This window comes from Nilaparvata lugens, chromosome 6, assembly GCF_014356525.2.
Source record: "Nilaparvata lugens isolate BPH chromosome 6, ASM1435652v1, whole genome shotgun sequence".
In the NCBI taxonomy this organism is placed as follows: domain Eukaryota; kingdom Metazoa; phylum Arthropoda; class Insecta; order Hemiptera; family Delphacidae; genus Nilaparvata; species Nilaparvata lugens.
In genome coordinates this window covers 18552545-18568184 of record NC_052509.1, presented here as the reverse complement: position 1 = coordinate 18568184, position 15640 = coordinate 18552545, and the positions used below count along the sequence as shown (strand labels likewise).

At 34.1% G+C, this 15640-nt stretch overlaps 1 protein-coding gene across 1 annotated transcript in view; it reads right to left on the bottom strand.

Moving 5' to 3' along the window:
- The window catches only part of LOC111048856 (protein furry), a 329691-nt gene that overhangs the window by 14716 nt on the left and 299335 nt on the right, over window positions 1-15640 (bottom strand). Inside the window, exons 30-36 of the mRNA XM_039431376.1 lie at window positions 11713-12451; window positions 10473-10777; window positions 8425-8499; window positions 4373-4537; window positions 3316-3456; window positions 2158-2336; window positions 379-574 (exon numbers count right to left, since the gene is read on the bottom strand). Of these exons, the coding sequence (XP_039287310.1) occupies window positions 379-574; window positions 2158-2336; window positions 3316-3456; window positions 4373-4537; window positions 8425-8499; window positions 10473-10777; window positions 11713-12451 (1800 nt within the window). The remainder of the gene's footprint in view (window positions 1-378; window positions 575-2157; window positions 2337-3315; window positions 3457-4372; window positions 4538-8424; window positions 8500-10472; window positions 10778-11712; window positions 12452-15640) is intronic.

Genomic DNA, 15640 nt, shown 5'->3' with positions numbered 1-15640 from the left:
TTAAGTCAATGTTGGTTCAGTATTTTCAATGCGTTTCATTAGTTTTTGGAAACTGATTGTGTTTTTAAAAGCGAATTTGATACACTATTTTGAGGAGTTGAGAAGATAGTAATGATGGTTTCAAGGTTCTACTAAAATAGCTAAAGGATCATCTTATTCTCAGCTCCCCCTTTGTCAATAAACCAATATAATAATTTGAATTTAAAATTGTCTTGGCATTCTCTGTTTCTCTAAACAACAACTATGTACGAGTTGAAAAGGGGGGAGTCTCAAGGACTTAATGTGTTTCCAGAACTGGATAAAACTGGATGCATATTATTTATTAAATGATATGGGTTGAATGGAATTAAAGTGAATAGAATTTAGCGAATTTGTCACCTTGATAACCCTCCTGAGCAGATGGAAGTGGTGGAGTGGGGAAGAGGAGGGAGCGAGTGAGAAGAGGTTGAGCAGTTGCGAGCTCCAGACCTCCTCGGCATCATCACGTGCGATCGGGTGGAACGCCATCATGCCAGACAGGTTGGGTGACGTGTTGCATGGGGTCAGTTCACCCAAATCACCGGCACTCGAACCTCTGCAACGACACATCCAATTATTGAATTGATGAACATGATCATCCATTCGGACTGTAATAGTGTAGCTAAGTCAAATTAGAACTGAGGATTTTTTGAGGATTTTCATCCTCAATGAAGATCATTCATGTAATTATGTGATTCATAATTTTTACCAGTTACGGAGCGCAGCCTATCCATCCTCGTTGTATAATATATGAAGTATAAATTTGTAATAATTATATATTCCTCATATAATATATAAAGTATATATTTGTAATATTATATATTATAATCCTAGTTGTATATTCCTAAATAATTATTTTAAAAGAATTAAGCAAAATTATGAAACCATGTGCGAACTAAAAATAGAGTCAATATTTATGCGTTTTTGAAAAAAACAGAGACTATTGTTTCTATTTTGGTGTATTGAAGAAACTTCTTACCAGAGATGTTGTGTTGGCTGAATTATAACTGGCTGTTTCCGCAGTCAATTATTTGTTTTTTTTCTATAATATCAAAATTTATTTATATCTAATTTTTTTAATCTGTATTTTTCTCAAATTTAGTTTAATAGTTTATCGATTTCAAATTCAGCAAATTACGCCAGGCCCTCACAAACACAGGCTTAAGCCTACATGTGAGTCTCTCACAACGTAGGGGTATCTATAAATGTACTGTAACTGTACTGTATGATTTGTAAATTGTGAGAATAAATTAATTTGATTTGTGCAGAGTATTACTGCTTTCTGCACGAAATTCGAAATTTTGCACCCATACTGGCAGTCTCTAACTGTGCAACCTTTCTGGCAGTTCCTTCGGTATAACCTTTGGCGCTTTGTTCCTTTGGCACAATTGTCACTCTCTCTTGCTTCCACATATCCTTTATCTCCTCTGCCAAAGGCAGTTTTGCATTACTATATTGCTTCGAATTGTGCGTGTTTGATAAGCCTATCGCCTATGTCTATTAAATATGTGATTTGATTTTGTTTATCTATTAATATTCTGTCTGGTCTACTGTTTTATCTGTGAGTACTGATCGATCCATGCAAAGTATGAAAAATTATAACTCACAATGAAGATTGAATGTAGATTGAGTATTGATAATATAATACTGTAAAGCCATGTCCACACTGAACAAATGTTCGACAAAAATGTTTGTTGATAAATTTTGGGCAAATCTTATTATGTTTGACAAACAATGTTTTCCCGTGGCCAGTGTGGACGCGTCACCAAACAAAATATTTGTAAGTAGGAAGAACAGGTTTTATGTTTTACAGCTGTGAACACTGAAAATGTTTGAAAAACCGTAATTTTTTGTTTGACAAACAATGATTGTCCAAACTTTTTAAAATGTTTGTCCCTGAGCTCCTCAACGAACATGTATGTCGAACATTTGTTCAGTGTGGACACTGCTTAATGTAACTACATAAAACAGCGGTGCTTCAACAAAAAATAGTTACCGACTCTGAAAAGGATGTAAAGTAGTATCCTTCCCATCAACACACGACCGGAGGTAGTGTGACGAACGACAACAAAGTTATATTTATTTATTAGTGAGAGTGAATGAGAGTGAATGATAGAGTAAGAATGAGGGAGAACTCACGACGTATCACTGCGTGTGGTGGATCCTCTCCTCTCGCGGAGGTCGAGGGATGAGGGAGGAAAGTTTCCGTTGCCGTTGTTGGAGCCTCCTCCGAATTCCGGAGCCGCCGTGATCTCATCCAGCGGAGACTCGGAGCCCACTTCGTCGTCCGAAGATTCCTCCGGTCCGGTGCCAAGTCGCTGTTTATCCAAATCGCACAAAAGTAATCAGGAATTATGAGTTCAAATGATTAAAACATTAACGGATTACAATAATTATTATTGTGTCTCATTCTAATTAAACTTATTATTTAAATTATTTTGGACTCAATTATTATTAAAATTTGAAAGAGGAAAAGCAGAAGCTAAGCTTGATTTTCCATTCTTATAATAAATCATTGCAATGTATTGATAAATAAATGATAAAACAAATTAATCGATTTTTGAGTTATGGTAAATTATGTATACTATGTGTTAGGGTGGCAATTCCAAGAATAATCTTACAATTCAATATCTGGTTGTAACGCTATTAAGTTACTTTGATTTCAGCCAATCATCTTTAAAATTATAAAAACCTTCAATTTTAGAAAAGCTTTGTTGGAATGATCATTACCTATGCCTATCACAAAGATCGAATATATTATACAGAATGTCTAAATGTCTTAGTTTTCGAGATCTACCGTATAGATTTTTCGATATTTTTGAAAAACGTCTATAACTAGAAAACTATAAATTAAAATCTAATTTTAAGGATATGATTGGAAAGAGAAAGAAATTTTCAATAAGATTCATTCAATTTGCTCCTTTGTTTGACTTTTTCAATTTTTTATAAGCGTTCAAACTTTTTGAATTTGGCTTGAGCTCGACGAATGTACATTTTCAACTTTGTGCGCTCATAAATAGTTCAAAAACGTCACACAAAGGAACAAATTATGTGACTCTTAATGGAAATTTCTTCATCTTTCCAACCATATATTTATAATTAGATTTTGACTGATAGTTTTCTAGTTATTGACGTTTAAAAAAAATTGAAAAATTTATAGATCTCGAAAATGTAGGTAGATAACAGAAAATGTTACTGAACATTTTTTGTTGCAAATCTAATCTAAAATCCATGGTCTCCGGCTTTTACACCTTTCGTGGGACACCCTGTATTTGAAATTATTATCAAGTAGGCTACCTTTCTGGAGCTGAGAATGGGCGTTTTCTCACTGAGACTCTCTTCGTGGGCGCGGAGGCCAGGGTCTCCCTCAGCTTCTCCCTCCCCTTCACTGATGGGACGCCGTCTCACGCCCCAGTTGAAATTATCCGTACTCTCTCCCTGAAAATCAATAGCAAATCGATTATACAATAATAATCATACACTTATTCTCAACATTCGAGTTTTTTCAAACAATATGATAATAATACTCTGTATGTGAGTGAATAAGAGAGGAAATACATGGAACCAACCAGAGTTTCAAGTCTCGAAACATAGTAATCGTAAGAGCATTCACTACAAGATACCTGGTTTAGTATTAAAAGAAATATATTTGTAGAAATCCGAAAGTAATCTTACTTTATAACTGTTGAAAGATACGAATCAGTTAAATGTGGTTGGTATTACAATTTATAATCAGTACTTGAAAAAATCAAACTATATCATAAGAGCATTCACTACAAGACACCTGGTTCAGTATTAAAATAAATGAATTTGTGAAAGTCCTAGTATAGTCTGACTTTATAACTATTGGAAGATGAGAAAAAGTGAAATGTATTATGTATTTCAATTTATTACCTGCACTCTGGAAAAAATCTAACTATACCAAGAAAAACAAATGGGCTTAGGCTAATAGTAGACTACCTTGTACTAGGTAATTATCAAAGTAATAGAAGTAGTTTGATAGTCTTTCTAAAAGTTGAAGCAAGATAGTTGAAAATGGTCAAAAACTTCTGCTAACAAATAAGTTTATTTCTATATTTTTTTGGATCAATGTTTTTGGATCAATGTAGCTTATTATTTTACAGTTTAAAGAGATTCGTGAGTGCAATTTCTTTATTTAATTTGGTTTTCAAACAATCTAAATCCAAAATTTCTTGTTATCAAGTGTTTGCACTGAAAATTGGACTCAAATTCAAAAGTGAATTCAAACCATAACCTCCTTTTGGACTAGAATATGAATCGAAATTCGGGGAAGGAAAGCAGTTTTAGGCTGTGCTGTTGGTGCATTATTGATTAATTGAATAAATATTGGTACCTCGACACTCTCACTCTCGTACTCGAGGAAGTCGAAGTCCTTGAAGACGCCGAAGTGGTCAGGGTTCTGCGACCCGGCCGACAGGTCTGGCCCGGAAACTTCTTCCGTGCTCGACGCGACGCTTGACTGCCGCTCCAGCAGATCCGAGCTCTGGCTGAAGATCACCTGCAACCACAACAAATCACTCGCTCAAACCACCACACACGGTAACCACACAATATCAATACTAGCAATCATTTCAATCTTATAAATTCTAAATCACTCGGCCTAACGATCGAATCTCCAGTGAGGACACAATATTAAGCGGTCCCTAACCATTCAATATTATTGTACAAAGTCAGTACCTACTCCTAAAATACAACTAGAATATACACGCCAACAGTGCCTTTGGTCTGATGTTATAAGTAATTACTATATAGTAAAATAATATTAACCGTCTAAGGAATAAAGAGCTTGAAAAATAAGGACCGTTTCAAGGAATACGTCCTTAAATAATAGAGACCGCTTTAGCGTTTTTTCGAACAATATTTTAGTTGAACTGCTGTGAAAGGAAGATAAATCTAACATGTTTCTGTGAAAGTTATAGTTGCTGTAGAATTTTCACTGAGTATAACTTCTACATGCTTGGAAAATAAATTAATTATATTAGTCAAATTAAATTTGATTAAATTAATAGTTGAAATAATTAGATTTGTGTTTTGCTAGAAAGATTCATTAGGTTATAGTGTTTTAGTTGAACTATCAGTTTAAGACAATAGAAAAGAACGGATAAAACAAGTTCCTCACAAGGATATTTTTTCTGCAACGAATTGTCAAACAATAGAAGGCATTTTGACTTCATCATCCATTGATTACCGTACCCCTATACGTCGCACAAACAAAAATATTGTGGGCTTCCTGCAATAGTCAGTCTTATCCAATCTTACAGACTAATCTTAATTTAGTAACTTCCAACATGACACTAACTATCACCTCAAATCACTATGCTATTAACTATCAATAGAATTCAACTACAACCTAATTAACTATTAAGTTTATATGTCAATTAAATATCATATTGAAAATGAAGGGTCTAAAGTTGTAGTATAAGGTAGAAAAATACTATAATAGAAAACGTTGCAGTAGTATGACATTAATCAACTAAAAAGAGAATTTTTAGTAAGATGAAGTGAAAGGAATAGAATGAGCTACATCAATAGCAATGGGGTTTATCAACATCTATGAATAATAGAAAAATATAATCATTGTCTGAAATTACTGTATATTGAAAGTAGATTGAATTGTCTAAGATGTCAAATAAATAATTGTATAGTAGCATAATTGAAATTCAGAGTTTTTAAAGAAGCAGATCATTTTGATTGGAATAAATCGTATAATTTGCCCTATCAAGGAATACAATTCTGTAACTGGGAATTCATACAAATTGATCCTCATATCTAATTCTAGGCTACATCGAGAAATACAAGATCTTAGATGCAATCATAAGAGAAATATTTAAGCCACTAATAAAGGATCAAGGGTGTCAAAAATTGTAAAGTGAGGCATTAGTGCAAATTTATTTCTTCACAGACTATAACTTTCCACAATAGTCATGAAAGACTCCAATAAACTAAGATTTTATACTAAAATCTTTCCAACTTATTCTTGAGGTGAGGATTAATTTAAATATTGGATTTGAGTAACGGATTTCAAAAGCTTTATCCAACTTATTTGAAGGGTGTAATATGCGCAAAATAATCGGAAGTAATGCACGTTTAGAATATAAAGTATTATTAACATACACATCTTGAATTTGGTCGGAGTCCAGTGATATTGCTTGAGAAAAACAAAGAAATAAACTAAAACATGCATAATATCTTCTAAAGATGAAAACTCATAATAAATTGGACTAAAATTAAGTTTTTAACACACAAGCATATTAATGAGTTCTGTGGTGAATTTTATAACAATAAACTATCATATTATTCAAACACAGAATACAATTTCCAACAAAATAAAAAATAATGAGATAATATATATAGCCTACTATTCTAAACATCAAGCAATCTACAGTCAAGTGCATATTGACACATGATTGTGCTATCATGCAATCCACGAGCTACAGTTCATGCATTAAATCTAGGGTAAACTTATTGTAAAAAAAATAATAATAGAAAATTGTAGAAAGAATCAAATGAGAAAGGAAGAGCAAATTAATGTGGATCACAGTTTATTAAAATATTTACATGCTTTGATTATTTACTCGGAATATCTTATTCAAGTCTCCAAGGCGGAGCCAAAAATAGAACTTTGTTGGTATTTTATGAGTTATTTATGAAACAATTTCAGACATTTTATTTATTAGTAATTCAGACTTGTCGATTTCATGCATAATGTAAATGAAATACATAAACTTCTTAGATCCTGAACCATGAATTCAAATCAATTGAAATTTGAAGTTTTAACAAATGCATTCTCATGCATAATACTAGAAGAAATCAACAACATTTGCATATTCTATATTTTATGAAGAATTATCATGATATTTTGCAATGCACTTGGTGGAAAAGATCAAAAACAAAATTTCAAGTTAAATCGTCAACCAATTAGCCTATCAATTATTGAGGTGACGAGATTATTCACATAGACCAATTCGATAGAATCGCAATTCCACCTTTTACAAAACCTTTCGACTGATATCCATATCAATTATCACGGAAATTGATCCAAGAATAAGATTACAGTGAGAAACTACCTATGTGAGACTAATCAAACATCAATGATTGGAATATCTTAGCAAATTTAGTTAAATATTTTCATTGAAATATCTAAACTTGAAAATATTTATTTATTGCATTATTGCTGAATTTAAGCACAGTGATAGAAGAGTGTACGGTGTAAAAATTAAATGATTCACAAACCAAAACTGATCATTATAATTTGAGAGAAAACAGAAGTCGATGAATTACTATTCTATCATGAATGTATACAAATAAATTAATTTAACAAACTTTACATTTTTAAAGAATTGTCACAGAATCAGTACGTATTTTTTTATTTAATCAGATAGTATATAATTAGATAGTTGTGATGAAAAATGTGATCAGTTGTGATTTAAAAAATCAAGTTCAATTTTGAATTGCATTTTGAAGTAACCAATTACCTTAGTCCACGAGTTTAATAAACCATCCTATATTAGAAAGATACAGAAAGAGAGAGAAATACACATGAGAGGAATATTGAACTAGAGTTACTATTTCAGAATACATTTTATCGAGGAATAATGTTAGTAAAGTTAGTATGCACATTGGAACAGAATTTTCTACCCAGAAATCCAACAATAATGATTAGTATACACCTTGGATCATAACAAAAAAGAGAAAATATTGATTTTTACAAAGGCATTCTCATAAAATCTACTATGAAATATACTGATAAATATCAGGAGAAGGTCAGGGTTACGAGATAGCTAAATCAAGGTCTGAATTCTATGAGGGAACGCATGCACCAAAAACATCATAAGTATCTACAAAAAAGTTGAAAATATCATTTTCCGATCTAATTCTATTATGTTGACTAGACATTCTACAGACTTTTCTAAAATAGGATAATGTAAAACACACTGGATAATGCTATTCAAGAGCAATTTGAGACAGTTATTCTCTATGTTGAACATTTTCTATTGAGTAGTATTATACGAGAGTATTGTAATCGTCATTTTTCTACTCCTTTCCAAATAGTATTGTATTGTATTAACTGGAAATATTGATTTAGTTAATTATTAGTAGCTTCATAACTTGATAATTGAAAAAAATGTTCATTAATAAACTATTTATCATTATCATTACATTACCTCTCGTAATTATAATTATTTCAATCCAATTAATGAGAATTAATGCTGAATGAGTGAAGAATACATTATATTTGGAAACTTAGCTCTTCATCATACTACTCATAGTTTTCGCTGATCAAGAGATCTAGAATAAATTTTACAATTCAATTACTTGAAGACATACCTAATTTACATGCTAGGTCATATGGAAAATATTAATGATAAATGGTTTGTAGCTTACCGAAGGACTCTTTGGTAAACCGACTCGCTGACCACAAGCCGTCAGAAGATTGACTAGACATTCTCGAACTCTTCCCTGCAACGACAAAAATCATAATAATTTATAACTAGGAAATAAGTCTTTGTGTCTGAATTTGAAAATTATTATGTAAACCGGGGTGACGTCACAATTTAGGGGAGTTGAGGTTTTAAACCGCTTGCAATCAATACTTGAGTCTTGAGTTTCAACAAATCTCTCGTAATATTTTTTATTGTATTCTGCAATGTTTGAAGAGTTTCTTCATTATAAAAAGTTAATATTTTTCTCTACTTTAACAAAGTTATAATTTTTGAAATTAAAAGACTAAGTCAACCAGGGGTTGGGGTGACTTTGTCATACTTTAAATTTGAAAAATATATGAAAAAAATTCATTTTCAAGAGTTAGACAAAGTGAAACCTTTAAAATGAATAATGAAATTGACAACAAATGAAATCTACTTCGAAAATTCAAAAATTATTTTATGGAATATATTTTAGTTTCTGCTGCGTGAATATCTATTTTCGCGTCGAAGCATTTTGGCTCCAGCTGCAGAATCAGCTAAGAATAAATATTAACATCGTATTAATCTCAAGCAAAGTTATTATTTAGTTTTATTAGGTAGAATACAAGATATTTATCAGATTTTGAATTGTATTTGCATCATATCCTGCATAATATCACAATTTTTATACTGGGACAAAGTCACCCCAAGTTTAACCTAAAAGTTACCTCGTTGTATTTAACTAGTAACAGAACCCTAACCAGTTCAACTATTGATATTATAGATATACCAATTGAAATAGAATGAAAAAGGCCAAAATAATATTATGTACTCGCCCATATCATAAGTCTTTTAGAAATAAGTTTTCTAATACAAAGTTTTCCGACAACCAAATTACAAGATATTAGGCAAGCAGTTAGGTTTTATGTCGATAATTCAACTAATGTATCGAGATTCGACAAGATATCGCTGGTTGAACCTTGATAATGATCATGGCTACGGCTATCAATGTTGAACATCGATTTAGGATAACAGAGATCGGAAATAAACTGATTTGAATATTTTTCCGCGAGGTGGGACAAAGTCACCCCGGGGTAGACAAAGTAGTAATCTAAAACATACCAAAATTGTACTTCAAGACATTAAAATCCTATTGAATTCTTTTCAGAAGTTGGATTTTCACTTGAAATATAAATCAAATTTTGAAGTATATGATTTCCAATTTCTATGTCTCTTCTTACTAAATAATTCTACTAATTTGTTGACTGTGCCAATTTTTGTGTCTTTTTGTTCGATGAGGATATCTATCGCAATATCACCTTATATGGAAAAAGTCAAATGAATCTATTTTATTAAGCTAATCACAATCATCATAGCTTGATAAAGAATATCTTCAATCATTTATTCTTGACGATTTGCAGAGCAGAATATAATAGTCCATGACTGCAGAACACAGTAGGTCTTAGATACGAAATCAGACTGCCCCTTAGTTCAGACAAAAACATTATGATCAAACATATACAAATAAGATAAAAATATTACAAGTCTGCATTGCATCGGTGATTAATATTAAAATTTTATTATTGAGTGATTGAGAATATAGAGAATACAGGTACACAGGTAAGATGTACGGTTCACAGATAAAGTTGAATATCTCAATGGTAAGCTCATAATTAAGTTTCATACCTCATTAATAAACTTAAATATGCAATTCAAAGTTCAATATATGAAAAAATTGAATGAACATCTATTGGAAACAAATCTAGAATTATGCCAGATGTGAAATAGATCTAATTTCTACATAGTCAAATGAAAGACTGACTGCTGAATCGATCAAATTAAAAATTGTGTTTCATAAATCATGTAAGTAGTTTTTTGTATTTTTTTTGTCAACAAATTCTAATTCAAGGTAGAATAGTATATCGATAGCTTGGTTCATAGATGTGGTAACAGTTAATAATTTATTTTTTCAAGAGCGCTTCAGAGTTTTGATAGATGATAAATAAGTATGACAAATTGGTATGTTACCTGCGACATCCAAGGCCGCTTCCAGCCGGCGACAGAGGCACTGTCGGCGGGTGACAGCGACACGGAGCGACGCGGCGACGACGATGACGCCTGTCCGACACCGACACTGCTCAGACCCAGGCCCGACGCCTGACCGACACTGCTCAGACCCAGGCCAGACGAAGACGACATGACTGTGGTTGCAGTACTGGAGGTCGACGCTGAGTGCGCATGCGCAGGACTGCCCCCTACCCCTGCCTTTGGCACGAATCGGCGGCCAATCAGCGGCGTCTGCGACAGGTCGAATGTGAAGTCCATTGTGCGACCTGCAACAATTAATTACAGTACAGTATTATCTTTTACTACAACCTTATATTATTGACTTATTGATTATTTTATTTAATTATCCATTATTAATAATGATTATGTATATAGCTAAACTATAAGAATGAGTTGTTTATGTTATAAATTTAAACAACCTATTGTATTGCAAAAAATAAAATAATGGAATCTTGGAAAAATTTTTAGTTTGATGAAGTTACTTTCTCGATACGGTATTAGGCTAACTACATACACACAGATTTTTGTTCGTACGGTATTTTGCCGTCCCTATTAGATTAAACACATGATGCTTGTCAAGTTCCGTTCAATCTGATAGAACTCATAAGGACGGAAAGTGTTGTACGAACAAAAATCAATGTGTGTGTGCGAGGCTTTAGTGACAGACATTGAATTAAGGTCGACAAATCGGGACAATAATTGACAAGCGGTTCACGCTTAAAAACCAGTTGCTATCCTGCATCTACAGCTTTTATTTATTACGGTGAAAATGTGTGATAGGATAGAAAAAAATTACAAATAAGATTCAATGTTTATAGTTAGTATAGATAGAGGTCAGGACACCAATATCAAATTTGGAGTGATACTTAATAGAGTATGTCTATTTCATTATATCAAAATAAAGATATACTATAATACTAGACTACATGAATAATTCTTTATACAAATAACAGCTCAGGCTAACAGCAAGTAAACAAATCTCAAATCAATATGGGAGCGTATTAGTTCAGACCACTAGACCAATCCGGCCGCCAAATTAGTACTTGAAAACTTTATGCCGAACAACGTGAATGAGAAAGAAAGCTTTAGTGCAATGATATATGAAATCGTGATTTTCTGGAATAAAATTGTTATTTAATTCCTTGAATAAAATACCAAGAATATGTACATAAAATAAAATATAATTTTATGTAATAGTTACCTGGCAGCTCTTTCTTCGTCGAGATCTCCACATCGATGAAATCGGGATTGGGCTCCCAGCCGTGAGTGTGCGTGTGAGCGGGCATAGGAGGCGCAACCAGGCTCGACGACCTCGTCACAACCAACTTGAGCACTTTGAGCGCCTCTTTCCAGTGCACACCCTCTATATACTTGGCTATCACACGCAGTAGATCCGAGTAGACTGGTTGAGCCGCGGCGCTAGCAGATGATAAGTCAACGTAGTGCAGCATGCAGTGGATTATGCTCAGTACTGGAAGCTGTATGTTGGATGGCCCTTTTTCAAGAACCTCTATCAGGAACGCTAGCATGTTGAGACTTAGATGAGCGTAAGCGTCATAGAGGTACTTCACCACACATTTCGTCCACTGGAAACTCTCCTTACTAAAAGTGTGTCTGCTATACAACGTCATCACAGTCCCCAAATTCTCCAGTTTCTTGCTCTTCTCAGCGCCCACCTGCGCGATACTCTCAGCACTGATGATACATAACGGGTTAGCGTCCTCGTAGTGCAGCAACATGTAGGGAAGCAGTGCGATCACGTTCATGGGGAAGGCGACACTCTGTGTGGGGTCGACGACTGACAGATCGAGCAGAGGTGTGAACTGAGAGAGGAGGGTCATGACTGGCTCGTAAGTGTTGGGACTGGTGCAACCTTTTAGGAGGAGAGCGTGGACACCTGGAAAGTTGGTCCAACGCAGCTGTGATTGCAGTTTGTCCACCTGAAAATCAGACAAAATTCGTTTTAATCACTCGTAACATTCGAGTAATTGATAATCACAATGATTAACTGAATAAAAATCCAAATAAGTGATATTGTAAAAACTTCACAACCATCAGAAACTTTATTTTATTTTTTTTTATTATTTAAAAATTAGCACCTAGTCACAGACTAATAAGCTATTTATTTTATCCTAATTTTACTAAATGGACTTTTTCAAACCTCATCCTATGATTCAGTTTGTCTAGTTTTTGACTACAATTGATTAGTCTAGTTTGCATCCTATAAAATAGTTTCATACAATCAAGTTAGTTGGCCAATAATAATTTGTTTGGTTTGAAGGGATGAACATTTCACTATCACTAACACCAGCTTCAAGCCATCAATTCACAACACAAATTTCACTTCACTAACTCATGCGGTTTTGTTCTTTTGAGCCTCCTGACCAGATTATCAACATCAAGCAGCTGGATTGCCTCTATATTGTCGTGCTGGTGGAGTCTCTCTTCATGCTTGGCCGCAAAGTGCTCAATAACTTTCGTGACTGTCTCCAATTGAAGGTCGCGATGAAGATCAGCATTTCTGATGTACCAAGGAGCGTTAACAATATTTCTTAGTACCTTATTTTGAAATCGTTGGATAATTTGTACATTGGATGGTTTAGTACAGCCCCAAAGTTGAATACCATAAGTCCATACTGGTTTCAGTAGCTGTTTATATAGTAGAATCTTGTTGTATATGGACAGCCTGGATCCTCTTCCCAGCAACCAATACATCTTTTTGAATTTAATTCCTAGTTCTTCCCTTTTCTTCTTGACGTGTGCTTTCCATTTGAGCTTGACATCCAGCGTCATACCCAAATATTTGGCAGTATTAGCATGTGGAATGACTTTCTCATTTATATATACTGGAATATATTGAATTCTTTTATTAGTAAAATTCACATGTACAGACTTGGTATAATTTAATTAGCCAATGATTTGTCCATGTGTTTACTTCATTAACTGCTCTTTGTAGCTTTTCTGTAGATTCCTCAATATCTTCTGCGACTGAGAGAATAGCAGTATCATCTGCAAATGTAGCTATAGTGACTCCTGCTGGCTTTGGAATGTCACTAGTGTACAGTGTATACAAAACTGGTCCTAGCACACTTCCTTGGGGTACACCAGCTTTAATTTGCCTTAGTGTAGAATATTCATCATCCAGCTTCACTCTGAAATATCTCTCGTCCAGGTAAGACTTCAATAATTGGCTATATGCTGCGGGTAGAACTTGTTCTAATTTATGGCACAAGCCTTCATGCCAAACCTTGTCGAAAGCTTGGGCAATATCTAAGAAGACAGTAGAACATACTTTTTTCTCCTCAAGGCATCTTTCTATTACATCTGTTAGTCCGTTAGTCAGCTCTCTTACTACTTGGGGGTAGCAATTACCTTTAATTTTACTCTGAAGTGGGGGAGTGTTTTCCCATGCAGATTGTTGCATGTTCGTTACAAACTCTTGTACTTCATTTTCCAGCTCTTCAGTCGTTTGTAGAGATGTGTCTAAATCAATTTTATTTTCTATCATGTGCTTTAATGATTCTATGTCTGTATATTTATTTATTAGTTGTGGTGCTCTGGGTTTTTTCACAGCAGAGCTATGGATTGTAAGGACAATTGGTGAATGATCGGAGTTAAGATAAAATTCTTCCTCAACCTCTATAGTGTTGGGTGATATGTACTTTGTGATGAAGAAGTCTAACAGGTCTGGGATCTTAGCTCTATCTGTTGGTCAGTAAGTTGGCTTCCTTGTCGAATGTACTTCGCAGTTGTATTTATCAACGGCCAGTTGTAACTCCTTCCCTTTGGTTGTGGTTAGTCTCGAGCCCCATCTAGTATTCTTCGAGTTGAAGTCTCCACCGATGATGAATTTTCCCGTGAAATTTCTTAAAAAATCACTGTAATCTGGTTTCTTTAAGCTGAATCGAGGAGGGCAGGAGACAGCTGCGATCGTTATCATTCCACTCGAATGGCATGTAAGTTTCACTTTTACAGAAATCGACTGGAACTCTTGCAATTCTATTTTCTTATACTCATGATGAATTAATTCTTCTTTAACCATCACCGCACTTCCTCCACGAGCACTGTTCTGGGGATGTACTGCATGATATATTTTGTAACCTCTCATTTTTAAATATGATTGCTTTGTAAAATGTGTTTCTGAAATTAGGCAAACATCAATTTTTTGTTCAATTAGAATTGCCAATAGATCATCTTTATGCTGTAATAGACCGTTGGCGTTCCATGTCATTATTCTAAATCTACCTTCCATATTTCTTGTAAGTGCTTTCTTTCACTGTAGTATTTTCTAGTTTTTCTAGTCTAGAAAGAATTGTTTTATTGAATTGCTCCTGCCTAACTAGCTTTTCAAGAATTAATTGGAGTTGAGAGGCTATATTCAATCCTAAATCTTCACCTAAGCTCTGGGATATAAGTTGGGTTTTCTCATTCATTTTGTTAACTGGGACTTGTTTCACTTTATCCGAATAAGACTGATTCTCAATAACTCGAGCATCTTTTAATACCCTTTGAGGCACAGTAGTTTTATTTCCCTCGTTGGTTTTTGGTTGTTTCTTCTTATTCCGAAGTGCTTGCAGTTCTTGTGCCACTAGACACCCTCTATAATTAGCTGGATGTTCCATTCCACAATTGTAGCACTTTGCTTTTTCTTCTTTTGGCTTTGTACAGCTGGTGGTAAGGTGGGGACCGGCACATTTCACACACCTGGGATCTTTCCAACAATATTTCTTAGTATGCCCCCAGGCTTGGCAATTTTTGCATTGGGGTAGGAATTTCGGCTTCTTAATTGGCACAACCTCAATTTTCATGCCCATGATTGCATGGATTTCATAAATTTTATTTATATTCTCTGAATTATCAAAAGTGAGCATAAAAATTGGAAGTGGTTCTTTAGTCTTCCACTGCAGTATGTTTACAACATCCATAATTTAAAATCCTTTCTCTTGAAGTTCTTCCTTTATATCACCTGGATCGCAAGTGCTATGCAATTTCTTAACAATTACTCTAATAGGTCTAGTTTGTTTGTTTTCAAACGAAGACCATTTCATATTTTCTTCGTTCAGCACTGCCGTAGCTAATCTGTAATTCTCCTCTGTGTTAACATTGAGTTTTAGACTATCATTATTCAG